The 26,514-nt window shown below is 42.3% G+C and overlaps 1 protein-coding gene across 1 annotated transcript in view; it reads left to right on the top strand.

Annotated features, from left to right (window-relative positions):
* UPP2 (uridine phosphorylase 2) overlaps window positions 1–26,514 on the top strand; it is an 80,744-nt gene that overhangs the window by 22,373 nt on the left and 31,857 nt on the right. The window contains 3 exon segments of the mRNA XM_070423448.1: window positions 4,238–4,314; window positions 20,099–20,230; window positions 25,224–25,310. Of these exon segments, the coding sequence (XP_070279549.1) occupies window positions 20,163–20,230; window positions 25,224–25,310 (155 nt within the window). The 5' untranslated portion in view covers window positions 4,238–4,314; window positions 20,099–20,162.

Below are 26,514 nucleotides of genomic sequence, written 5' to 3'. Positions count from 1 at the left end.
GGAAAGGAAGTATCTTTTAAGGGTCAGCTGTGTGCTGGCTTCAGAGGACCCAGAGAACACAGCAGTCATGATCCTGCCTACTAAATGCTTGCAGGCTAGTTGGGGGCAGTAGGCCATAGTAACGGCAGGTTTTGCCTCTGGAATCCGAGTTCTTGACACTAATCCCGCCTCCATCAATTTAGCAGCTGTATAATGGAAGGAAAGCTTCTGAGCCTCCAGGAAGCTCAGTTTCCTATCTTCAAATGTGCATATCGGAGTGCCCACCTCCCAAGGAGGCAGGGAAGGTCACATGGGCTATTCCTGTGGAGCACTTAGCCCATAAAAGGTGCTCAATAAGTATCAGCTGTGGCTATTACTTGTCACTCAAAGCTGGGATGTAAGTGAGCTCTGAGAGAGTGTGGAATTGTCCAGAGGAACTAACAGTTCAGGGAAACAGCATATAAATTGGATCTGAGGTGGGCTTGGGGAAATAGGTTGGGATTACATTAGCAGTGGAGAAGGGCCGAAATCACTTGGGACATGCAAACACTGTGAGAGAAGACGGGGGCAGCAGCGTTCCTGCTCCCGGGCCCGTTTGGACATCTGCCTGCCCAGAGAGGCGTGCTGAGCATGGAAGGAATTTGGATTAGTTTACAAGGGCAGAGCCTGAAAACTGGACTGAAGCAAATCCAACTGGATGTGAGAAGGAGGAGGGAGACATCTAATGTGTAAGTCTCTGAACAGGAGAGGATGTGGTGACGGTGGAGGTTCTGGAAGACTAACAGGGCAAGACTCGCAGAAGAACAGGGAGTGGAGAGCCTGGAGGCTGGCCGACCAGCTCGGGCAACCTGGCCGTGTGACAATTGGGATCTAAAGTAGGGTGGAGGGTTGGATTAGGGAAACATTTACAGAATACACACCATGAGACTTGGTGGCACTCACGGGCACAACTACACATTGCAGAATATGAAAGCGTTAGCTGAAAGCTTGTTTAGATATTCTGGCTTTAAGGAACAGAAATGCATTCAAATTAAATCAAGCAGTTAAAGGTTTGTGTACAAGCATGGGATTCAGGAAAAACTCCACAAGCAAAGGGAAGCCTCAGGGAGACACGACCAGGAGTCTCTGATAACCCAAGTGGCTCTGGTAGATCGCAGGTTTCATTTTCAGGCTCCACCAATAACAGATCTAATTGTGCTTCATGTGTCTGTATCTCAGTTCTCTCACTTCTGGCCGGCTCCCTCGCCCTCCATATATATTGTCTATTATCCATAGTGTAATGGGGATAATATTTGCGAAATATTAAACTAATATGTTACATTTTCCCTCTGAACTCATGTTCTTTGTAGTTTTCTGCCTCTGAAGCTCAGCCATGAGTCCCTTGTCCTATGAGACAATATCAGGTTTGGAAACCAGGCTTGGATGAGAGGCTTTTCTAAACCCCTTTAGAATTTTAGGAACTAAAATTGAATGGGTCAGATCATAGAACTCCTTCTGGGCATGAAGATGACACCTTTGCCATCGAATACTGTGGCTAAGACCCAAGGCTTGACTAGTAATGGTGGCAGGATGATATAATCCAGGTGAGTGCTGGTAAACCTCACCCTTCTAGCCTGCAGGACAGTGGTAGAAAGGAGAGCGGCGGAAGTGAAGGAAAGACACCCGTTCTCTTCCTCTAATCTCTTACCACCACCTTGAAGTCAAACTTGGTCAGTGTGTAGCTTTAGGAATATCTAGGTAACTTGGGGTACGTAAATAGCATGAAGATTCTGCTCCACCCGCACCTGAGACTGGAAGGCAATGGCTTCCTATGCAGCCCCCTGCAGCTCGCTGGGGCAGCGTCATCACAGTAACCCTGGCGGTGCCTGTGGAGGAAGAGATGAACTTCCTGATGGGGCTCCTTTAGGGCTCCAGTGATGGGGAGTCAACATCATGGAAACTGAGACTCTGAGGAGCTCTACTTCTTAGCAAGCGTGCTCTGATGCTGCGGCAGATGAAGGGAGTCACAGCCCTTCGACATCAGCAAGATGAGGCCGCGTGACCCAGGGAGGGCCACCAGTCACTGTCCAAGCTGCAAGGGACCAGATCACAAGTAAAACCACCAATTGCCACAGCTGTGAGAGCCAGCAGGGCCAACATGCCCAGGTGCTCAAGGGTCAGGGCTGTGGCAATTAGATTAGAGGAGACAAAAGATGTCAAACAGCTTTTGGGCCTCTTTCCCTTCAAAGTCAGAAGTTCACTTAAACCCCACTTGCTCCAAAGACCTAGATGCCATATTGAAACTGAGAATGGAAAGAAAACAAAATTCTAAAACAGGGAGTAATACTTTAAGAAATGTCAAAATTATTACTATAACTTCAGAACTGGACTAAAGTGTTTTATTTTGCTTTATTCCTTTTGTTACCCAGGGGATATGGGCTCATGAAAACCATTAAAGAAGTTATAAATCCAACAAGGGAGCTGTATTTTCTCTTCACAGTGAAATTGTCGTTTAAATGCATTTATAACCCTACCACTAGCGTGTCTGCTCGCTCATAGTTTCCACTCCCTCAAAACCTCACTTGAAAATGGTCCATCATGACTTCCCAACTTTTCAGTTGCTCAAAATCATTACCTACAGTTTCATTTCTCACTATCAAGCATCTATTGGTTAGTTCAAGGACTCCCCAGTCAGAGAATCTGCTTGGCTTGGATTGTTTTTTTGAGGCAGGTTGTTTGGATTAAGATCTGCTGTTGGGTTAGGAAGAGAGAGAGAGAGAGAGAGAGAGAGAGAGAGAGAGAGAGAGAGAGAGACTAAGGGGAAGTTCCAGGAAGGCACCTGAGGTAGAATATACCTCAGCTCTTCTTAAAGTCATGGCCAAAGGAGAACTGGGAAAAGTGCCCTAGCAAAGACATAAAAATGTTCTATCTTGACTACATGTTCCTTCTTCTGTGTCTCTCCAATGAGTAATTGTGACTGAGCTTCTCCACTACCAGGACAAGCTCAGGGAGTTCTGCAAATTTCATCTCCTTTTCCCATATGGAGAGTCAGGGCTCAGTCAATTCATTCTTATGCAGAAGTGTATTTACATATTACAGTTACTCAAATATTGCAGTTAATAAAATGTTAGCATTATATCACTAAAATATGATTTTTCAAAGAATTAAAATATAGACATAGATAAACTAAAATCATACTACCTACATTCTTTTTTTGTTTGAAAATTCAGAAGATAGTTCAGTATGTTAGCCTCTGGGTTATAATTATGAAAATCAGTTATCATTTTCTTGATATGTGTATCTGAGAGACTTTTGCTTAACAGTCTAAGTCAGTTTATAATTCTTCTAGAGGCCCGATGCACAGAATTTGTAGAAGACTAGGCCTTCCTTCCCCTGGCTGCCGGCACCGGCTTCCCTCTGGCATCTGGGACCTGGGCTTCCCTCACAGTCCCAGCTTCGTCCGGAAGGACGTCCGGTCTAATTAGCATATTACACTTTTATTATTATAGATCTAATGTTGCATTTAGTCCAAGTTTCATTCCATCTAAAAGGTGTCCTGTGATGTATTTCCCACCTCATAGACATCTTTGTCAGAAACTCCACATGTTCACACCGCAGGGGTGTTGAGGTTCATTTAAGGGGAACCAATCTCAAAGCCCATTTCAGGCTCTTTACACTTCAGCATGAGCTGAGCCTGGTGAGCCATGGGAAAGCCACAGGGGGACCCGAGGGGTCTTGGAAATATAGGGGCTGCAGGTTTACTCATTCATCTAACATCAGCATAAGTTTAAACCTGCCCTTTTCTCAAGTTGTCATGTCAGTGACGAGAAGAACATGCCGATGTAAGGGTTTGGTAGCTGACATCAGTTGTAAGCCTGGGTATTGTTCTCTACTCAGAGTATCACGAGGGTTTACCTAAGGCCAAACCAAGAAACCAGTGGACATGAGAAGGCACAGGAGGTCTCTTTTTCGAATTCAGTGCTGATTTTTAGTGTTATATGTGAAAATAACATTCACTTCAATATCAGCTGTAATTGCTGAACAAGATTAAGACAGAGCAAAATTATACATGAATGTACCTTTCTTTTTATAGTTACAGGTAGGGGGCAGTTTAACATCTTTAGCCAATGCCCCTGTGGCTCATCTGGAGGACACTTTGGAAGTATAATTCTTTTCCATTGACTTTTAGAGAGAGTGAAAGTGCTTTAAAGAGTTGCAAATTATCTACCATCCAAGATTCCTGGCTCCATTTGTAACCATATTCTTCTTGTTTCTCTAGGACCCACCATTTGAGTGACTTGAAAAGGAGAAAGTCAGAAAGCCACATGAGGAGCAGAGGGGTGTTTGGAAATAGAGGTGAACCCCCATCCAATTTCTACCCCTGGCCCTCTCTCAGCTAAGTAGGGCGGCCTCTTTAAAGAACTGATGTGAGTGAGGGTGTCCTTGGCCATCTCTTTCCACCCCAGCGCCTCTCCTCCTCCAGGCACCAGCTATTGGGGTAAGCCCTGACGACCTAGGTCTCCCCTGTGTGGCTCCAGACATTCCGCTTGCCCATCCCCCATCACAGTGTAACTGTTACGTGTTTGACCCTCTTGGTGGTCAAACTATATTCTAAAATAATGGCTGACTATGGACATGCCTAACTGGACAGATAGTTTATGTCAAAGGCATGCATCTGTCAGGGTCAATTCTGGGACTGATGGAGAGTGATTTTGGGGCTCGTGCATCTGGCCGTATCACCCTCAAATCCACAAGGGGACCAAAACCTCCCCATCCATGCCACAGCCTTCTCTCTTCTTTTAGCCTCTTTGGTTAAGGTCCACATAGTTTTGGTGCAATGCAAACTGGAGGACACCAGATCTTGTTATGTGTTCCTTCCCCCATTTTCCCTTTAAAATTTCCTCATATGTCTGTGGGCCCTCATTTTTAGCAGCAGAGAATGAATTTTTTTTAGCTTTTTAAAATGTTATATTAAGGGGTGATACATTAGTGAGTCTTTCCCTACTGTGAACAGGCGCATGGAAATCATAGCTGGGGGAGAATAGGCTGGAGCGATCAGACTCATACACCCTATGGCAAGCAGGAGTATGGGTACTTTAACCCACTGATGCACTTGAACCCATTGCAGAGAACTTAGGCTGTAGTAGAATAGTCATCAGCTTTCATTTGGGACCCTAAAGTGAACTGAGGAATACTACCTGGGGAGAAGTTTGCAAATGCTTTCCATTAATTTCTTATGACCCTGCATTAGAATTCAAATGTATTTGTTTAAGGCCTAAACCCTGTGGACAGTTTTCCCTTGAAAGAGACTTGAGCAAAATGGCACTCATGTGATATGATTTATTCGGACCAACAAGCTCCGTTGCAATGGAAAATAAAAACCCCTTGGGCTCTGGGGTTCTTCCTTCACAGTGGTGATTCATTTTGTAATTTCTAAAAGTCAATCTCCTTGATTCTCTCAATTTTCTTTCTCTTTTTCCTGAGTGGAGAAGTGAAAATATTAAGAATTATAGGCATCAACGGAGAGAGGATAGTTCTATGTCTTGCTCCTAACACAGAAATTTAGCAGAGTGTCTTCAGCTAAAGAGATTCATGAGAAATAAACAAACACCTTTGAGCACGGAGGCCTTCCTTGGACATATGCTGACACAGACCATCTCTCCAGGGGGCCGTAACGTATTTTCTCCATTCTGCATTTTTAAGGACCTGTGAGAGCTGCTAGCAACTCTTTGCTAAAAACATAAAGGACAAGACTCTAAGTCAAGAAAACAGCTTGGCTCCAATTTGTTTACATGGATTACTTGCCTTCGTCCCCCGCCCCCCCCCCCCCCCCCCCCGTTCTATTTGATCCCGTTCTTGCTCTCTGATAGGGTAAGAGATGAAAAACCACATTAACACCAACTGTAACATTCTAGTCTCTAAAAGAGGCCTTACTATACCTGCCATTTACTGAGTGAACAAAGCAGACAAATATTCTATTGTTCAGGGAATTTTTAAACATGAGTTTTTGTTTGCTGCTATCATGTGTGAATACAGAATTTAAAACAGGGTGGCACACAGAAGCAGTAATTTAGCTGGTCCCAATTCATTTGGGACACTCTGAGAAATATACCTATGGAATATCTTTCATTTTATAAGCGACCTAATTTGTTTCATTTAGCTTCTTTTGCTTATGGGATTTATAAGCCCAGGGAGCTTTATTACACGTCATGATTAAATCCACTGTAATGATCACTGAAAATTTCAGTCAGATGTTGGGAAAGGAAGGGTTCTGGGGACAGAATCCAACAGCGCTGTGCTGAGAGCATATTAAGGAATTATCTGTTTTTCAGAATCCAAACTGTCTAAAAAAATAACTAAAATGAATTTTAAAATGTCTACTTGCAGAGAAGATAGTGCGTACTACACTTTACCAAGCATGGTGCTGCTACTCGCAGACAGTTCACCGAGTCTTTGTAAAACCAGAAGGTAGGGTGCTATCATTCCCTTCTCATGGGGGTGGTACACAGGCATACTGAAAGGTAGGTGGGTTCCCCAGCTGTCCTGGCACACACATCTAAACAAATCATGGTCTTCCAAGTAAATACCTTCCACTCCGCGGTGGATAAGTCATCTTCTAGCTACAAACATATTGAGATGGTGTTAGGTTGCCAGATTCAACAAATGAAAATATAGGACATACTGTATGTGTCCCAAATATTGTATGGGACATGCTAAAAATATTACTCATTTATCTGAAATTCAGATTTAACTGATCGTCTGTATTTTAACCAGCAACTCTGGGGGAGAGAAAGGGAGGGCTTTACCGGCATTTGCCAAAAGGGAGGAAGTGGAAGGAAAAAGCAGGTAAGAAATTAAAACCCAACAATGGTCTGGGGGCCAATGAACATAAAATTTACCATCTTAACAATTTTTAAGCGTACAGTTCGGTGGCATTAAGTATATTCATAGTGTTGTTCAACCATCACCACCATTCATCCCCAGAAGTTCTTTCATCTTGCAAAATTGAAACTCTGTATCCATTAAATAATAACCCCCCATTCCCACCTCCCCTCAACTCCTGGGACCCACCATTCAACTTTCTGCCTCTAAGAGTTTGACAACTCTAGGTATCTCACATAAACGGAAGTATACAGTATTTGTCATTTTGTGTTTGGCTTCATTCACTTAGCCTAATGTCCTCAAGGTTCACCCATGTTGTAGCATGTGTCAGAATTTTATTTCTTTTTAAGGCTGAATATTTCTTTTAAGGCTTAATATTCCATTGTATGTATATACCACATCTGCTTATCTATTTATCTGTCAAGGTACATTTTGATGGCGTCTATCATTTGGCTGTTGTGAATGATGCTGCTATGAACAGGAGTTGGGCCTATGAATTTTATGTGACACTGTGCTAAGCTCTGTACAGAGGAAACACGGAGATGGCTCTCTAGGAGTTTATATTTTATTTTATTTTTAAAAATTTTACTGATTTTTCTTATCCTCACTTGAGGATACGTTTTTATTGATTTTGGAGAGAGAGGAAATGAGATAGAGAGAAACATCGATGCAAAAGAGAAACCTCAATTGGTTGCCTCCTATACATGCCCCAACCACGGATTGAACTTGTATCAGGTATGTGCCCTGGCCTGGAATCAAACCCACAACCTTTTGGTGCATGGGACAACGTTCCAACCAACCTAGCCACCCAGTCAGGGCTAGGAGTTTCTATTTTAAAATAATATCACATCTAGCCAACAAATATGGCATAACAGCCAAGCCCTACTTCTTTCATCTATTAGACATTTATTGAGAGCCTACTGTGCACTTGTGTGTGGCAAAAAATTTGGCATTGCCCAAAGAGAAGGTCTGGCTTTTGACTTTGACTTTTGAGAGGTAATCTCTAGGTCTTTGGAAATTTATAGGACTGTCTTTGTTTGAGGGCTTTGGGTTGTACTGCATAGCCCACCAACGTGATTTATGGTGGGGGCTGGCCACATTCTTATAGAATAGGGCTGGCCAGGCCAGAAAGATTGACATTGTGGCTTAGGGTCAGGATATAGCAGTTGACCTAGAGATTAAGATTAACCATGTGGACAATCAGTCAATCAATTAAGTCTCTGTGATGGAGCCTGAATAAAACTCTGAATTCCCATGCTTGGGCAAGTTTCCCTGGTTAGCAATACTCAATGCAGATTGTCACACATGATGCCAGGACAGTAATGGGTCCTGACTGACCTGGGAGGGAACAGAGCTCTATGCTGTGTTCTTCTCCTGCACTCTGCTCTATGCGCTTCTTGCTTTGGCTGATTTTAATCTGTATCATTTTCCTGTAATAAACTGTAAGTATAATAGCTTTCAGTGAGTTCTATGCTTCTTTCTAGTGAATTATCCAACCTGAAGGTGGTTTTGGAATCCCCTGAACTTGAAGTTGGTGTCAGAAGTGAGAGCGATCTTGGGGACTGTGCAATCTAACTTTATAGTTGTCCTAACTTCTCATACCTAGACATTGTGTTAGGTAATGAGTGTATGTTATCAAAGACAGCGCAGCTCCCACAAAGCAAGGGAAAGGAGAAATCAGATTTCCCATTGCTGAGGACAGAATGTTGGGAGGCAATGAGACATGAACTAGCAAGATGCATTTCAGAAGTGGCAAGTTTGGCACAGCTGGTTTTATTCTAGGCTTTCCAGGTTGCTCTGTCTCGTTGAATGACATCTTTGTCCATTCAGTTGGTCAAGCTAGAAATCTAGAAATCAGCCTTGACTTCTCTTTCTTTTCCTTAACTTCATGACCTATCCATTGTCAAGTCCCATTAATTTTACCTCTGTATCTTTCAAGTGTACCTAGACCTTCCTATCTCCTCCTCCACCACAATCCTGGTTTGTGCTACCATTAACCTCCACCTGGATCACTGCAGTAGCTGTCTAACTGGTATACCAGATCCACCTCATCCCTGTTCATTTACTTTCCACGTTGCAGCCAGCGATATTTTAAAAATGCAAATCTGATGACGGTGTCACTTTATCTTTCCACAAACTCAATATCTTTCTGTCTTCTTCACCCCAATATGGCTTCCTCTTTCTTCATCATTTTCCTTCTCTCTAGCACTTAAACCTTTGTTTTATGCTTTAGTCATTCATGGCTCCTAAATGCAGCCTTTTCTCCAAGCCTCTCATCCTTGTAGTGCCCCAACCCACAAGAGCTTCTTCTCTTCACCACTCATTAAATCTCCCATTTCCTGAAATACTTCCCTCAACCAGATGTTAAGAGAAAGCATTTTGCTTAACTTGTTAAAGAAGTGTGTCATAAAGTGTAAATAGCTTAAATGTGTTAGTACATTAATATACATTATTAATACATTAATGTGTGTTCTTTTGTGCAAGCATATCTCTGTTGTGTGAGTGTGTGAGTGTGTGTGTGTGTGTGTGTGTGTGTGTGTATGCACATGTGCACACAAAGGGACTCTCCCCAAGATTTGTGTCTGACTGGAGAAGCTGCAGAGCATGGTGCTTAGGAGGGCAGGCTCTGGAATTAGTCTGCTAGGTTTCATATCCAGATTTAGTCTCATATTCGCTATGTGACCTTGTACAAGTTACTTCGTGTTTTCAAGTAGTGAGTCTTCGTCTCTACAATAGGTCTAATAAGGCTTTTGTAGCTTGAAATTTACTTGGGAGAGTACCTGGCTGAGAGTAAGCTGCCTGCCAAATGTTAGCAATCATGATAGTTGGTAATCAAGGCAGTCATTCCCCCATCCCACCCACCTTTGCTTTGAGTCTCAGGAAAGGTGGAACACAATTTCCTCATTTCCTACTGGTGAGAAAAGTATCTTTTTCTGTTTTGTCCATGACTAGAAAGCAAAATTCCAAGAATTCAGCATCTAAGCATAAAATAATTAGGTTTGTGCTGTTGACTGAATTGTGTGCCCTGCCCCCCAAACTTATATATTGAAGCCCTAACCTCTGATGAAATGGAATTTGGACATGGGTCCTTTGGGAGGTAAGTAGGTTTAGACAAGGTCATGAGAGAGGAGCCTCATGATATTAGTGTCCTTATAAGAAGAGACACCAAAGAGCTGTCTCTCTCTGCCATGTGAAGGCAGGGCAAAAAGGCAGCGTCTGCAACCAGGAAGATGGCCCTCATCAGAACCCTGATCTCAGGCATCCAGCATTCAGAACCGTGAGAAAATAAAAGTCTGTTGTCTAAGCCACCTGGTGTACGGCGTTTTGTTATGTCAGCCCAATCGGACTAATACCACTAATAGATCCTTTAGTCTTCCAGTTAGTGATAAGATGATCTTGCAACCATCTAAGTATCAAATGTCTTTTCAGTGACCCAGTAGAAACTTACTAATAAAGCTAAGACTTTATTCATTAACCGGTGATCTGGTTCACTATGTTAATTATAGTCGCAGGCTACAACCCCAGTCAGATGTCTTTTAGATGAATCATAAAAATTGTTCTCTGAACTGGGTAAGAACTCAGGGTCATTTGATTCTCCTTCCCGTGTGGCAGAATAAGTCACTGAGGCCAAGAGTGGTTAAGAGGTTTAGCAGAAGTGACATAGCTGGAGGCCAGATTCTCTCTCTGAGGCCAGTGTTCCCTTTCCCCCAGGCCTCAGTGCATATGTCAGACACAGGGAGGCCCCTAGGGTTGGGGGGGCTGCAGAAATGAGTTAACCCAAAGCAGAGCTCCAAGGAAGAGTGCAAAGATCCCCTCTCCTAAGCAATCTTCACGTGCATGTGAGAAAACATTGTGTAGCAGTGCTGGACTTCTACTTGCACTCTCAGTCAGAGATACAAATGAACCTAAACTTCCTCCTGACTCCCCTGCCCCCGGTGTGGGGGGTGGGAGAGAGGGAGTCGTGGTTTGGGACAGTGAGTGGTGACGCCTACGTTTGCCAACAAACACTATGGCTATCTCTTCCATTTAAACAGTCTGTTTTACACCGTTTGACTTACTTGGGGTTGGTCTTTTAGGTTTCTTCCCTCTACCCTGCTCCTTCTTGAGATGGCCGTGAGTTCACATGTGCCAGTGTGTGTGCGGTCCCGTGTGCAGTCTGGTCCTTGGTGGGTGCCTGCTGCATTGCACCTGGGCCTGCCTCACCTTTGGGTGCACAGATCAGGTAGTTAGGTCCTATCCCACGATCCTTTAGTCTTCCAGTTCTCTCTGTGACTCCTGTCATTTCACTGAGACATGTGGGACCTTTTGCTTTTGCAAGTAAAGTTTTATTAAAGCATGGCCATGCCCGTTCATTTATACATGAACTAGGGCTGCTTTCATGCTACAACTACAGTACTGAGGAGTTGGGATGAAGGCTATCTGCTCCACAATGCCGAAACTACTTACTATCTGGCCCTTTAGAGAAAAAGTTTGTAACTACTGCCGGTGTGGCTCAGTTAGTTGAGCGTCATCCTATGTATCAAGAGGTTGCCAGTTTGATTCCCTGTCAGGGCACATGCCTGGTTTGGGGCTCAATTCCCAGAGGGGCCTGCAGGAGGCAGGTGATTGATGTTTCTATCTCTCGCCCTCTCCCTTCCTCTCTCTAGAATCAATTTAAAAAATAATATATATATATATATATATATATATATATATATATATATATATTAAAACAAAGTTTGTGACTACTGCTCTAGACCAGTGCTGTCCGATAGAACTTTGTGCCACAGTGGAAATGTCTTATGTCTGTGCTTTCCAAACCAGCACTTGAAATGTGGCTAGTGTGACCAAGGAAACGAATTTTAAATTTTACTTAATTTTGACAACTTTAGATTTTAATTTAAGTAGCCTTATGTGTCTAGTGGCTACCATATTGGACAGTGCAGCTGTAGGTGCCCTCAACAGGCCTCAGGGAGCCAGGAGTTCTGCCTCAGGATCTTCTAGGATCTTCTCTTGGCGTCTACATGATGATCATTTCTGAGTTATGTGTTCCCATTCAAGGTTTTTAACCAAGGGATGCAGCTTTCCTCAGGTAGCAAAGAGAAACGTGTGATTTCTGATGTTCCAAATCCTGCCATATCCGTCACCTGTTCGCTATCTAGCATTCCCCCCAACCCCCCCACCCCCCGCCACCAACTGGGCCCCAGGTTTGGACCCAGGGATAAGCCACAAAGAGGAAACTAACATTCTTCTTCCTTAGCCACTGGTTCTGGGAGGGGAGGTGGCCCCTCTTCTCTCGCTTGACTGGGGCTTCCCTTACAAGACCTGTATTTTTATCCTCTCTAAAATCACATCTGTTCTATTCGCCTCCTGGGATCATCAGATGGATGAGGCGCAGAGACAGAAACTGGCTTAACTTCAAAGGAGGGTCATCATACTGACATCCTAAAATACTGTTCTTGATAGGACTGCTACATTCACTGGATTTATATGAGGTTAGAAGCTTGACTGTGCTCAGATTCAACACCCATTTGTTGAGTGCCTAATGTTTCACAGGCCCTCAATCCATTCTTAGGAAGAACCCAATCTGCTTTCCCCCCTTTTCCCTTCTTCTCCCCCACCCCCAAGCTGACATAGTCTCACAATCATCCCTTTGAATCTGCTTCAGCAGTTTTAGAGGAAATACTTGCAATCTAAGCATAGTCTTTTATTTTTATTAATATACATTGTTTTGCACTATCACCTCTTCTGGAAGGCCTTTCCCTATCACCTTGCTTAGAACCACATCCTTCATCCACCGGTGACAGCACCCTCGGTCTTCTCCAGACTGCACTGTTCTCCACAGCATCATCAAATTCCTGATTACAACTTGGGATCTGGGAAATTCCTGACAAATTCCTGATTACCTGATGAAGTAATTTCCTGTCCCCCCTTCAGAATGCAGCTACATGAGAGCAGGAACTCCCTGGTTTACTACTGTATTCTTAGAACACAGAACAGTGCCGGACAGAGGAAGGTACTCAAAATTTTGAATGAATAAAAATACTGGGATTATATCCCATAGTATAACGTTGATTTAAAAAACAAGCAAAACTTGCCCTGGCAGGTGTGACTCAGTTGGTTGGAGTGTCATCCCATACACCAAAAGGTGGCAGGTTGGATTCCTGGTCAGGGCACATACCCAGGTTGTGGGTTCAATCCCCAGTTGGGCATGCATGCAGGAAGCAACCATCCATGTTTCTCTCTCACATCTCTTTCTTTCCCTGTTTCTCAAATTAATTTTTTAAAAGTTAAAAAACAAAACTCCTTCCCTACTGGGGTCATGTAGACAAGTCTGAAAGAGATAAAGGCTATAGGGCATCCCTCTGTGCTACTTTTGTGGGGACAGTGACAGCGAACATTATAAAGAAGCATGGGCTCCCACCTGCATCATGGATTAAGGCACTAAAAGGTCCAGAAGTGAAATGATGACCTATCGCTGGAAGAGAAGAGATGTAAACCCACATGCCCTTTTCCCAGATCCCAAGTTGTTATCATGTCCATTCTGTATTTCCATTCTGTCTTTGGTTATAAGTCCTGTAATCCAGATTAATTTCTGAAACTCATTTATTTACCTAAAATTTCAATACTTAATCAACTTCTAGAGGTCTCTTTTATATTTTAATAGAATAATTAGCTTGTGGAGATGTCTTAAGTTTCTCTTTGGAAATAACTGGGATGTTTTTAAAATTATGTTTCGCCTTCACAGCTTTAAGCTGCAATGTACCTCAAATTAGGCTTCTTTATTAAAAGTAAAAGGGTGCTAGCAGATACAATTTCTGAAGATTTATTTCAAATGAAATCATACACACACACACACACACACACACACATCACAAACCATAAGTATTCTATATTAGGAAGGCATTGCGACTATCCTCAGTATCAGCAATCCTGAGAAAACTTTGAAATAAAGATGTGTTTTTCTCACCTGGCCAAGAGTGTGACATTATTTAAAATTTGGAAATTGCTTAATATTTAGGTGAATGAAAACAGCATAGATTCTGCATTCTTGTAAAGCGATCGGAATCTTCCTAACCGTATCCAATGGGAAGTACTGGCTTTGACAATACAGGACTGGGGATAGGCTTTGATAATTCCAGGAATCAGTGGAATTATTTGTGTCGTTATTACAGATTGTGAAATGCTGCTTTCTTTGGCTTTCAGAGATTCTGGATGGGATTTTACACAAGGGCGTACTCAATATCAGGATTTAACCCGGGGAAGAACAAGTCTTAATAAGCTCCTGACTATTTTCTTGCCACAGAGAATTACCTCAATGCATTTCTTCCAACAATCTTCTGATTTTATGTAAATAAGAAAAGCCTATGCAATACAAACAGCTCAAATCCAGTGCAAATGTTTGAGACAAATTAATATTAAAGACAGGTGTATTTATTACCTCCAGTCTGTGTTTGGTTTGAATGTGCTAGAGATGGCATAAGTAGCTAGAGTAAGGATGTCCTTTTATTTCTCTGAGCCTCCGTTTTCTCCTCTGTAAAATGAAGCAGATAGATGGTCAGGAACCACAGTGATCACAGGCCTGGCGTGGGTTTGTGTGAGTCTTGCTGCAGGGGCTAACCAGCGGTTCTCAACCTGGGGGTCGCGACCCCTTTGGCGGCCGAACGACCCTTTCACAGGTGTCGCCTAAGACCATCCTGCATATCAGATATTTACACTACAATTCATAACAGTAGCAACATTACAGTTATGAAGTAGCAACGAAAATAATTTTATGGTTAGGTCACAACATGAGGAACTGTATTTAAAAGGCCAGGAGGTTGAGAACCACTGGGCTAAGCTAACAGGGGGTTACAGAGGACTGCGGGGACCAGAACATGCAGGGCCTTCCCTCCAGCATTCAGACTCCACACTGTAAAGCTCTCTGCTGTCATAGGGCCTTGTTTGTTTGTCAGACCTTTGGCTGGCTGCCTCCAGAATGAATGATTGCGGAGGTGCATAAAGCCATATTCTATGAAGCTATATCTTTTCTTTTAGGCTTCTGATGTCAATCTGTGCAAGTTATTGCCTCTCAGCTCCAAATTTACCCTTTCTGCCAGTAGGCACAGGTGAAGCTACGTTAGTAGGTGGTGCTGGAGAGACACTGCAGGAGAGAGAGGTTTGCTTCCCGAGTCCAAGAGCTCCCCTGGGGGGCTCCTGCAGGGGCACCGCTCCGCCGGCACCCTGCTCCTGCAGTGCCCGTGACTCCTCAAGCATCTGTCTCCTGCACGGCACACAGCTTCCCTGGTGTCCGCTACCGCAGTGCAGTGACTCCCCGGTGCCAAGCTCTGCATGTGGGTGATTTCTCAAGCATCTGGCTCCTGCAGCGTGGCTGCCTCTCCATTGGCCAGCTCCCGCAGGGTGCAGAGCCTCCCTGACACCCAGCTGCTCCAGCGGGTGACTTCTCCAGCCTCTCCCTGCTGCAGGCACACAGCTCCCAGTGCCTGGCTCCTGCAGTGCACTGTGGCCAGCAGCTCCCCCCAGAAGCCTCTGGGCACCTTTAGAGCAGAACACCTCTGGGAAGACACCTCCCTGTGAACAGCTTTCTTGCCATCCTACAGGGAGGATATCCAGCAAGTGCCACCGGAGTGGTACCACGGTGACTTCTCTGGCATTCTGCAAGCACAGCCATGACCTCTAACAAGCTCTGCATCTCAGCCTTGGGGAAGGGGGGGGGCGGGAAGGTAGTGGCTGATCTTATAGCTGCTGTTTTATATTCTTTTTTTAAATATATATTTTTTATTTTTTACAGAGAGGAAGGGAGAGGGATAGAGAGTTAGAAATATTGATGAAAGAGAAACATTGATCAGCTACCTCCTGCACACCCCCTACTGGGGATGTGCCTGCAACCAGGGTATATGCCCTTGACCGGAATCAAACCTGGGACCCTGCAGTCCACAGGCCGACACTCTGTCCACTGAGCCAAACCGGTTAGGGCTTATATTCTTTATACAATCCTTTGTTACTCTAATCTTTCTATAGTTAACAATTCTTTATATTAAACTGTCCCTTGTTCAAATTACTGTGTGGTTTCTGTCCCATGAATGGGCCCAAATCTGAACCATCCTGGAGCTCAGCAGCTCTCCCATTTGTTGGTGTCATTTATATTGGGCATCCCCACCCACTCCAGACAAGATATCTCTACCTGCCCCAACCTGGAAATCAGACATCCTGGCAATATGTGCTCAAGTCTCTTGACCTGAGTGAAGAGTCCAACCCATTTAGTAGATGAGATACCTGAGAACAAGAAAGGTTGCATGATTTCCTTATGATCTCACAGCCAGCTCATTATGGAACCGGGACTAGGACCCTAGTCTCCTGATTCCCAATCAGGTGCTCCTTCCTCTCTGCCACACTCACGCAGGCACCAAAAATATTAATTAAGCAACTCTCTGCTGATGGTCCTATAAGGTACTCAGATTCTAAACATTTGATCCTAGATAGGCTTCTCAGGTAGAGTGAGCAGGGTTTGAAAAAGAGTGTGGAATTCAGCATCAGAGACCCGGCTTTGACCTGAGGGACCTGGGGCAAATGGCTAACATTGTTGTAAAATGAAAATATCTACATTACAAGGTTGTTGTGAAGAGGAAACAAGATCACATACATGAATCATCTATCATCATCTAGACACATGTAGGGGAACCGGACAAATAAAAAGGCAATTCTATCATGCTGAATGCATTCCATTTCACTCAATTACTTCCCTACTTGCACATTTCTCCCACATTTATTTTATTTTTAAGATTATAAAAGGTCATGGTTTTATTTATACTGTCACAGTTACATGATTTTACACTAAGATAAAATTAAAGATACTGCATGTGTCTTTAAGAATGAAGGTACTTTTTAATTGTTTTCCTTAGCTTTATTGAGGTATAATTGACAAATGAAAATTGTATCTATTTAAGTGTATAACTTGGTGTTTTGATATACATGTATGCTGTGAAATAATCACCATAATCAATCAAATTAACATAACAATCACTTCACATAATTACTACTTTCTACTTTTCTTTTATGTGTGTGAGTCTGTGTGTGTGTGTGTGTGTGTGTGTGTGTGTGTGGTGAGAATACTTAAGATTTTCCCTCTTAGCAAATTTCAAGTGTTCAATACAATGTTAACTGTAGTTAGATTGTTGCACATAGAATCTTCATAACTTATTTATCTGTATAAGTGAAACTTTGTATCCCTTGGCCAACAACTCTCCATTTCTTCCTTCCCTTCCTGGCCACCACCATTTTACTCTCTGCTTCTGAGTTTAACTATTTTAGAATCTATATAAGTGCGAACCTGTGGTATTTGTCTTTCTGTGCCTGGCTTATTTCATTTAGCGTGATTTCCTTCAGTTTCTCCCATGCTGTGGCAAATGGCAGGAGTTCCTTCTTTTTTAAGGCTATATAATATTTCATTATTGTTTGTATATACCACTTTTGTATTCAATCATCTATCACAAGTCATTTAGGTTGTTCTCATATCTTGGCTTTGTGAATAATGCTTCAATGAACATGAGAGTAGAAATAGCTCTTCCAAATCCTGATTTTATTTCCTTTGAATATACATCCAGAATCTCATGTATATTTTAAGAAAAAGATTTGGAAAAATATAAAGCTTTTCCAATATTTTCTTCCCTGCCTGCCACTCTCCAACAGTGAGTGTGCATCTAGCAGAGAAAGGCCAAATGAGTTAGAATGTGTGAGAGCCATTGAGAGAGGGGAAGCTACAGGCCGCCTGATTCATTGTCCCTGCACATAATCAGTGTGGATAAATGGAAAGCTAACTGCATTCAGCAAAACGTATCACGGGAATGGCTTTCCTGTTTGCCAGGCACTACTTGCACAGAGCCATCCAGGCCACTCATTGTATCAGCAGCTGTGTGCAAAGTCCAACTCTGTCGCAGAGCCTGGCTTAGAGACAGTACAGCCACAGACACACGCCTGGCCGCAGCCCCGAGCGCTCCTGGACTCTTCCCTTCAAGCTCTCTTGTTTGAATAAGGGATTCGGATTCCATTTCCCATTTTTTTATTTGCCTGTTCCATATTTTTTAAACTATGTTGAGATAATAAGATAATAAATGTTATTAAAATAATAATTTTCATTCTTTATTATGTGCTTATAAACCAGGTATTTAATATATTTTTTTATTTTATCTTCCCAACACTCCTGCATGGTAGTTATTCTTATTTCCATTTTACTAGGAAAAAAACATTACGTTTGAAAAGATGATGAGCTTGCCCAATGATATATGAGTCCATTTGGCTTAAAAAGAATTATCTTTTCAGTACACCATATTGCCTCTGAAGGTGCAATTTGTTAGTCTACAATTTTGAAACAAGACAGCATCCATATTCTGTGATAGAATTGTGCTCACTGTTTCTTTCTGCTTCCAGAGCCAAGAATATGGCTTTTCTCTAAATACAATGACTTTCCATTCATCCACACACTGATTATACTCCAGGACAATACATCATTTGGTATATTGTTGGTCTATTCTTATAAATCTCGATGCTCTTCTCTCTTCAAGTTTATTAGGGCCATAGTTCTCTTCCTTAGTTAGTTCAACTCAAATAAAAACTTGCCAAACTTTGCAATATTTTTTCAACTTTGAAACTGAATTGTGACACTGTTACCAGCATTCCAGCTTCTGCATCTTGTTCACCAGACTATGATCTCATTGGTGTGGGAATGAAGAAGCGATTAAGGCAAAGAAGTGGAGAATTAAAATTAGGCATGGAACATCTTTGCGTTTTGTTCCCCTGACCCTTCTCTCACCCCAACAAAGGAGAGAGAGCCAGGTTCTGATGAGAAGAGGGAAAAATATCCAGGAACCTGGACTATTTGTTAAAAAAAAAAAAAAACACATGTTGTAACATTTAAGAATTATGGACTTAAAGGCATTTATTTTAAAATATTTTCAAATGAAATTTGATGTTAAAAAAATGTAGCGTGCCATGCTGTGTCCTACTCTGAGTGTTGATTTGCAGTGTTGTTGCGTGTCTAATGAATTAGAGACATAGATACCAAGCATTACCGGGCACATAAAGGCATCAGTGCATGCTCATAAAAGTAAATTACAGAATAGAGCAGAATTCCGTGAAATGCTGATATTGGAAAGACATGATCATAAGTCCAAAAGCTGCTTGTGTCATTCTTTAGAGACAGAGGCTATTTTTAGTGCTTAACAAAAATCAAGGCTACTTTAAAGAAAAATTTGAGCCCTTTTCTATATTCTTGATACTGAACTACGTGTTTCTTTTGCCTGAGGACCAGGTCAATTCAAAAACTCCTCTAATTTTTACAGTATCATCTTTGCTTATTAAGCCAAGTATGTGCAAGGGACAGGGAATACTGAGTCACGTGGACATCTCTTCCAAAGTAAACAAAGACTGTTGGGTAAAAGTTAGCATCGGTGAGCTTTAAGGTATGCAAGTGCTGGCCCTGGTCAGAAATGAAGAATGTCAGCTCGCCAGCTGACGTCATCGTGGCTCAGTGAGGATCAACCTTGGAGTCGACCCCGGTGCCAAGGCAGCTGGGTTTGCAGGATGTATGCTCATGGTCCTGGCCTGCAGGAGGCGGGACTGGGCCTGAAACCCATGCATTAGACTGGGACCATGGAATCTGCTCATATAGTTATACATACTAAGTACATACTGAAAAGTAATAGTTTTACACATGCAATATACAGATGAATTATCATAGAATTGTACACTTGAAACATATATAATCTTATTAACCATGTCATTCCAATACATTTAATTTTTTTAAAGTAATAGTGTTTAAATGGTCCTCAGAAGGCTATCTACCAACTTCAGGCTAGTGGTTACCCATGGGGAGAGAGCAAAAATAATCTAAAGGTAAAGAAGGTGGGTAGCACCCTAGTGGTTTGGCTCAGTGGATAGAGCGTTGGCCTGCGGACTGAAGGGTTCCAGGTTTGATTCTGGTCAAGGGCACATGCCCAGGTTGCAGGCTCAATCCCTAGTAGAGGGCATGCAGGAGGCAGCCGATCAATGCTTCTCTCTCATCATTGATATTTCTATCTCTCTCTCCTTCTCCCATCCTCTCTAAAATTAATAAAAAATATATTTTAAATTTTTTTAAAAAGAAGGTGGGTAGGGCTTTAATGGATTTTTTTAAAAGTCTGTGTTAAATACGTCAAAAAGTTAGCAACTGTTAAATTTGTGTGGCAACTGCACAGGCATCTGTTATAGCTTCACATTTCTATATGTTTGAACTATTTTACAGTTAAAATTTACCGAATACTAACATAAAATACTCTCAGAAATACCAACCTTGATCACAACCGAAAATGAAATGCGAATCCAAGGTGAAGTGTTCAAAGGAGTCACACTTCCGAAGAGTCATGACATTCCTGAGGTGAGGCATTAACAGAAATGTGGATGTGACCGTGGTTATGTACTCAAGGTTTTCTACTTCTTTAGAAAAAAATTAATGTTTAACTCCAAGTATTGCAGCGAGTAATGTTAGGAGAGTATCATAAAGCATACTGTTATCTGTCACTCAGCCAAACCCAAATTAGAATCAGTCAGCTTTGAAATTTCGTGACTTTCTGGGCTTGGAACTCACCACCTCCACGATGGATTAGCATTATTTTCCCATCTGAACCCTCTCGGGCAGCAGCAGTAATAACCTCATTTTTTTGTTGTTGTTAGAGGTTAGGAATGAACCTTCCTTAGTTCCAAGGAAAACAGGCCTTCCTCTCATTTCAGGGTGAGGTTTGTCAAACCCTTGGTGCTTCTTTCCAACTGATTTCCCAGGGTATTTCACGTTCCGGTTGGGGTTCCTTCATCTGGTGCTAAAAAGACAAACACAGGTTTTAATCTCCAGGGCAGGATGTTACAGGGTCTCCAGGGCAGGACGTTACTGGGATGGGCAACCCATGGGCAGTTAGCAGACTCGAAGGCCAGTGCCTTTAATCCCCTTTGCAGGGGCCGCTCAGGAGCAGACAGCACTTGCTGCAGGCAGGGTGTTGAATCAGATCCAGCTTTTTGAGTAAAATCATAGGGAAGTGGTAAGCTTGAGACGAGCTACACTTTACATTTAAGTATGTTGACGGAACAGTTTAAAGATGCATTTAAATTTTGGCAACGAGATGATTTTATAATCAACATAGGGGCTATTTTCTTCAGGAACATCCAAATAACACCCCCACTATGGCTGAGTTATGCACCCCTTTTCCAGAAATGAATGAAGTCAACAACCCTTCAGACCTGCAGGGTGAGGTGTTACACACCTCACGTCCCAGTCCGACTTCACCTTTAAGACCCAGATCGAATTTCCTTCTCTTGTTGATGCCATTCTCCTTGGATTACTGTCTTCTTTAAAGAATCCCTAAGTGAAACAAGCCAGTCAATGAAGGAAAAATACCACATGATCTCACTCTTTCATGGATAATTAAGACCATTACAAACTTTTGAACAATAATAAATACAGTGGCAGAGCTGCCTCAAACTGATTGTCGGACTGCAGTGGGAAGGCCAGGGAGGGTTGGGGGACAGGAGGGAGGGGAGTAAGAGATCAACCGAAGGACTTGTATGCACCCATATAACCATAACTAATGGACATAAGACACTGGGGGGTAAGGGAGGGCAGGGGCTTGTCAAGGGTGGGGAGGAAAAAAGGACACTTATGTAATACCCTTTGTAATACTTTTAGCAAAAAATAAAAAATAAATAAATAAATAAAGAATCCCAACATTTAAAAAGAGTGGTGAGCCCTGGCCTGGGAGCTCTGATGGTTAGAGCATCAGATTTGATCCCGGGTCAGGGCATATACAAGAATCACCAATGAATGCATAAATCAGTGGAACAACAAATCGATGTTTCTCTCTCTCTCTCATCAGCCCCACTTTCTCTCTCCCTCTCTCTAAGAATCAATGAAAATTTTTAAAAATAAAATTAAAAGAAAGACAGTGGTAGAATAGAAAAAGTTCCCATGGCTTTGTAGCTGGACAGAATTAGGTCTGAATTCTGGTTTGGGCTAACTCATTGTAGGATCTCAGGCACCTCATTTCACCTCTCTGGTTTCTAATGTCCGCTGCTGGAAATGGAGAAAATAACAAAAACTATCTCACAGGGCTGTTGCGAACGAGATCGTCCAGAGTCTGGCCCAGTGCAATGCCGAGTTGATCACTGTTGTCACTGGCATTCTTTCTTGTCCTTCAGGTTTCTATTCCAAGTTCAAAATGATTATTATTGTGAACTTAGAGAAGAGCTTTTAAATTTTATTTCTTAGTGCTATTGATTCCAAATATCTTGCTTCACTTAAAAAAAGGGCTTTTCTTGAATTTCTGTTTGATCTCCTGTGCCTTCCATTTCCTTTTCTCCGACATCATCAAGAACAGAAACATCTTAAAATTGAAGTCGAACATCTTCAGAAGCCAAGTGTTTTCAGTCTTAAGGGACCAAACCACCCGAGGCACAGATGCCCTCCGCCAACTTCTCTGAGGGGCCTGTTGACTCACTGAGGCAGCGGCGTTGGTTACGGCCAGCCACTGGGGAACAGGGAATGCCAGCGTTGCCACATTGTGGGGATTGTAATCCCAGTAAGAAAGGCCACCAGAGCAGCCAGGCCAGTTGTAAGTTAAATCCTTTTCATTTGAAAGCTGCCAGGAATACGACCCTGAGAATAAGGACCATTCTCCTATATTATTATGCCACTTTGAACACGAACAAACTTAGTTCATAGCAAGTGCTTAATACTCACTGTGTGGTAAGTAGGACATCTCCTATGTGGAGTCTCCATTTACCTCAAAACAGACTACTAGGACTCAGTGTGTATTGTAACTAGTGTAACCCTGTGTTGGCCTTTCTTTATTGTCTAATGTAGCAGAAATCTCAAAAACGGAAGGCCACTACGGCCCTGACTGAGATGTTCTGGTGTCAATATGTGGAAGTAAAACCACATAGAGCTACTAATAGTTCTCTAAATGTGACACTTTTCTGTCACCTCTATGCATTTTACACACAGTTCCCTGGGCCAGGAGCACAGGCCTCTCATATTCACCCACCCCTACCCTCAGCAATATTTTTCAGGATTACATTTTCCTCAAGACTCGGCCCAGGCATTCCTTCCTTCCAGGAGCCCATGTCTCCCACGGGCTGGGTGTGAGTTTCCCTTGTGCATTTCTGTGCTACATACTCTCTCCATTATCATTCAGGTGACTGAACTTTTGCAATACAGTCCACACAAAAAAATTGTTGAGCAACAACCTACCATAAGAGTAGGATGGAGTCGTGAAAGGATTGAAAACTAGGGAAAATAATTTCAGATTACCCAGAGGACATTCATCAGTACTCTATTTCCATAGATTCTGCAAGACTATTCTTCATTTCACCCAAATGATGACACTTGCCTTAATATACTCAGGAGTCATTATATGGGATCCATAAAACGTTGCTGGTGTCCCTGGCACTGTTGGTGATCAAGATCATTGACTGACAGAATTTGCACTGGAAATAGACATGTTAATTAGTCTAAATAATTCCCTGGAGTAATTAATGATTTAACACTTACCTAATTAGCTAACACTTTCACCTGTCAGAGCCGGAGGTAAATGCCAGACTGGAATTTGGTCATTATACCCTAAAAATTTTTTGAGGTACAGCATGGGATACCAAAAGAAGTGTGAGGCCTCCCACCCTAGCCAGTGTTGCTCAGTTGAATGGAGCATTGTCCCACGCACCAAAAGGTTGCGGGTTCAATTCCTGGTCAGAGTGTCTGGGAGCAACCGATTGATGCTTCTCTCTCACATCAATGTTTCTCTCTCCCTCATATCAATAAATACATCTTCAGGTGAGGATTAAAAAATGTAAGAAGCCCTCGTGGTAAGTGGTGGGCATGTTGAATCTCAAAATTGCCAGTGGTTGTGGAGAAAGGGCAGCAGGTAGACCCCTTTGAGGTGGGCCATGAGGTAAAAGATGTATTATTATCATAAACTGGAAACAGTACCTACTCTCCCAAGCTATACAAACAACACACAGGTTCAGGCTTATTTTGCCTCCAAGTTGTCATTGCCTTTTCCAAGATTAGTTTTCTTGGGTATTTTTGGATAACTTTAAGTAAAGATACAAATGTCTAATTGGTAGTAGCAGTAGCAAGATTTGGAGTGCTCTATTAGCTTCCTATTCTCTTTCCTTCTTGTAAACTTCGCTAGTTGGCCAAGATGGACTGAAGGAGGCCAGCATGGAATTCAAGGAGTTTGTCCAAAGTGACTATCACCAGGAAGAGGAGTATCTCCAAACACAGTTAAGATGTGCATTTGCTTCTTGACTGTGATGCACACTCTTACAGAGAAATTCAAGCACATTATGAAATGCCTTGTATCTGCTGCTGTTTGGGCGTTTGTGAACATTTTAAGCGCTGGTTTGCTTGCAAAGCCATGAGGCAAATGTCCTTAAAGCTCTCACCAGCATAGAACTTCAGCTGATTGCCATGGGAGCTGGGAATAAAAAGAAAAAAAACACACAGGATGAAGTCCCTTGAAAGTCTTCTAGATTTGTCCATCCCCAAATTGTACAGTAAGAAGCAGGAGAAAAGCAGTGAATGTGTGGATTTCTTCAAAGAGACACTCTGTTTTCTGAAAATATTAGACCTTATTTTGTTATTTTATTTGGATTGACCTCCAACAGCTGCTCCATCGGATTTCACGGGCAGCCTGCGGTTTTTAGCTTAATGAAGGCCTGGGAAACAGATTTTGTTTAATTATCAGACCTTCTGTGTGAATTTGAATGGGCAGAGTTCAGATGAAGAGGCACTCTGGGGTCATGACTTTGCATGTTTGTCTCACTTGTGAACATAGAGTGAAAACAAGTTGATGAGGGGTAGGATGGGGTGAGAAAACAAAATGTTTGGGAACTGAAAGTTCTCCCGTGTACTGGGCACGTTTTTGAGACAACATGGCGGAGTTCCTGAAACCAGTGGAGGACTTGGGTCCACATACAGTTGTCCCAAAGTAAGTAAGTAAGTAAGTAAGTAAGTAAGTCGTGTGCCACACCAGACCCATGCTGGGATCAAGGCCAGAGGAAGGGGAAGGTGCACCTGTCTACAGTGACCAGCTAACCAACCTAGTCAGAGAGCTAGGACGCCACACCTTCAAAGGGAGCCTATCTTCTTAGGGAAGAGCTGTTGTGAGAGCTGGGCTGTTTTGTAGTATAAAAGGCCATGTCAAGGAGGATATTTTTTGAATTGGTAGGGAGTTATGCTAGGAATAAAGTTCCATTATTGATTTCAGAAGAAAATGTAAGTTTTATAAGGGAGGCTGTCATTCTAACTTGGAGCTGAGCTATTATGATTCACCTATAATTTAATAGCAACTGACTATATATTTCTTCCCTGACATCAACTGAAGAGTGACTATCCACACACTACAAAGTATGGCTTCGATTTTACCTGCTTCCAATAAACCCATGAGATCTGACCAGAATACACATGTTGGGTAAGTAATTTTGATGTTTTATTTGTTTTGATTAGATGGATGTTCTCTGGATTTTATATTAAATGTTCAGAAGATCAACCTCTATCATTACATAAATGTCTTAAGTTTAGAGATGATATAGTTGGAACCTAGCTCATAATACAAAACAAAATAAATACAATGCAAATTGTCTTCCCAGAGATATTTTCATTCCTTGGTTCTTGGGTGAATCTGGCTCATCTAAGAAAGTGGAGCAATATGTCAATTATACCTCTCACTCTTTAAAAAAAAAGGAAAAGAAAAGAAAGTAAAGCCAAAAAACATGCAAAAGATTAACCAATCTGCATGAGTGAACACATTCAAAGTTCAGCCTGGAGTTCAGCCTTTAATTCCAGGACCATGGGCTGAAATATCTGAGAAATGATTAAAGGGGCCTCCCTGTGCCTAAGGGAGGTTTAACTGTGTTGCAGCATATTATGAAGTGATTCCATACGCTTTGTGATAGACTTTACATAGAATTCACTCCTAAAATTCCATGTATGTTCTTCATCTCAGGGGTAGACATAAATCTGCCAAAACTGTCTGAAAATTTAGCTCCAATTCTTGCCCCAGGTTCACAGAACATAATCGAACATTAATCTTCAGGAGGCTTAAGGAATTTTTGTGCATTCCCTCTGATTCACCGAGTTGTATCAGATGCCTTGCTTAGAGCCTCCGTCATGTCATTGTTTCAGAAAATGTTCCATTTACCCATCCCAGACAAAGGTAGTCTCCTACCACGTGCATTTGCTCAGGCATGCCAAGGAAAGAGAAAAGGAAAAAGTCTGAAGATGAAGGTGATGGTAAAATAGAAAGACTTCTCTCAGCCAGCACTTTTCTCTGGTTACCAGTGTTTAATACTGACCATGCTATCTCATGGCTTGCTAAAAGAATGTATTCCCAATACCACCTTTGGCCCACATTTTAGAGAAAGGAAAGAAAATGCAAAACAAGATTGAGGAAGAAATAGCACATATAGTCTATTTAGTAAAAATTATATATTTTGGAAAGATTGAAATATTGCAATTGCCAGAATCATACTGGGTTGAATTTGGCATAATGGCCAAAGTAATCTTTCCTTTGGTAAGTAAGTAATAGAGGGATCATCTTAGAAGTGCTTTTGGTGAGCCCAAAGGGATACAAACCTCTATAGACATGCCCCCACCCAATTCTCTGACCAAGGGAT

This window comes from Myotis yumanensis, unplaced genomic scaffold (assembly GCF_028538775.1).
Source record: "Myotis yumanensis isolate MYYU_CA2020_CCGP unplaced genomic scaffold, mMyoYum1.0.hap1 SCAF_8, whole genome shotgun sequence".
NCBI classification, from domain to species: Eukaryota; Metazoa; Chordata; class Mammalia; order Chiroptera; family Vespertilionidae; genus Myotis; species Myotis yumanensis.
Note: the sequence above shows the minus strand (reverse complement) of the source record. Positions and strands in the feature narration are given on the sequence as shown.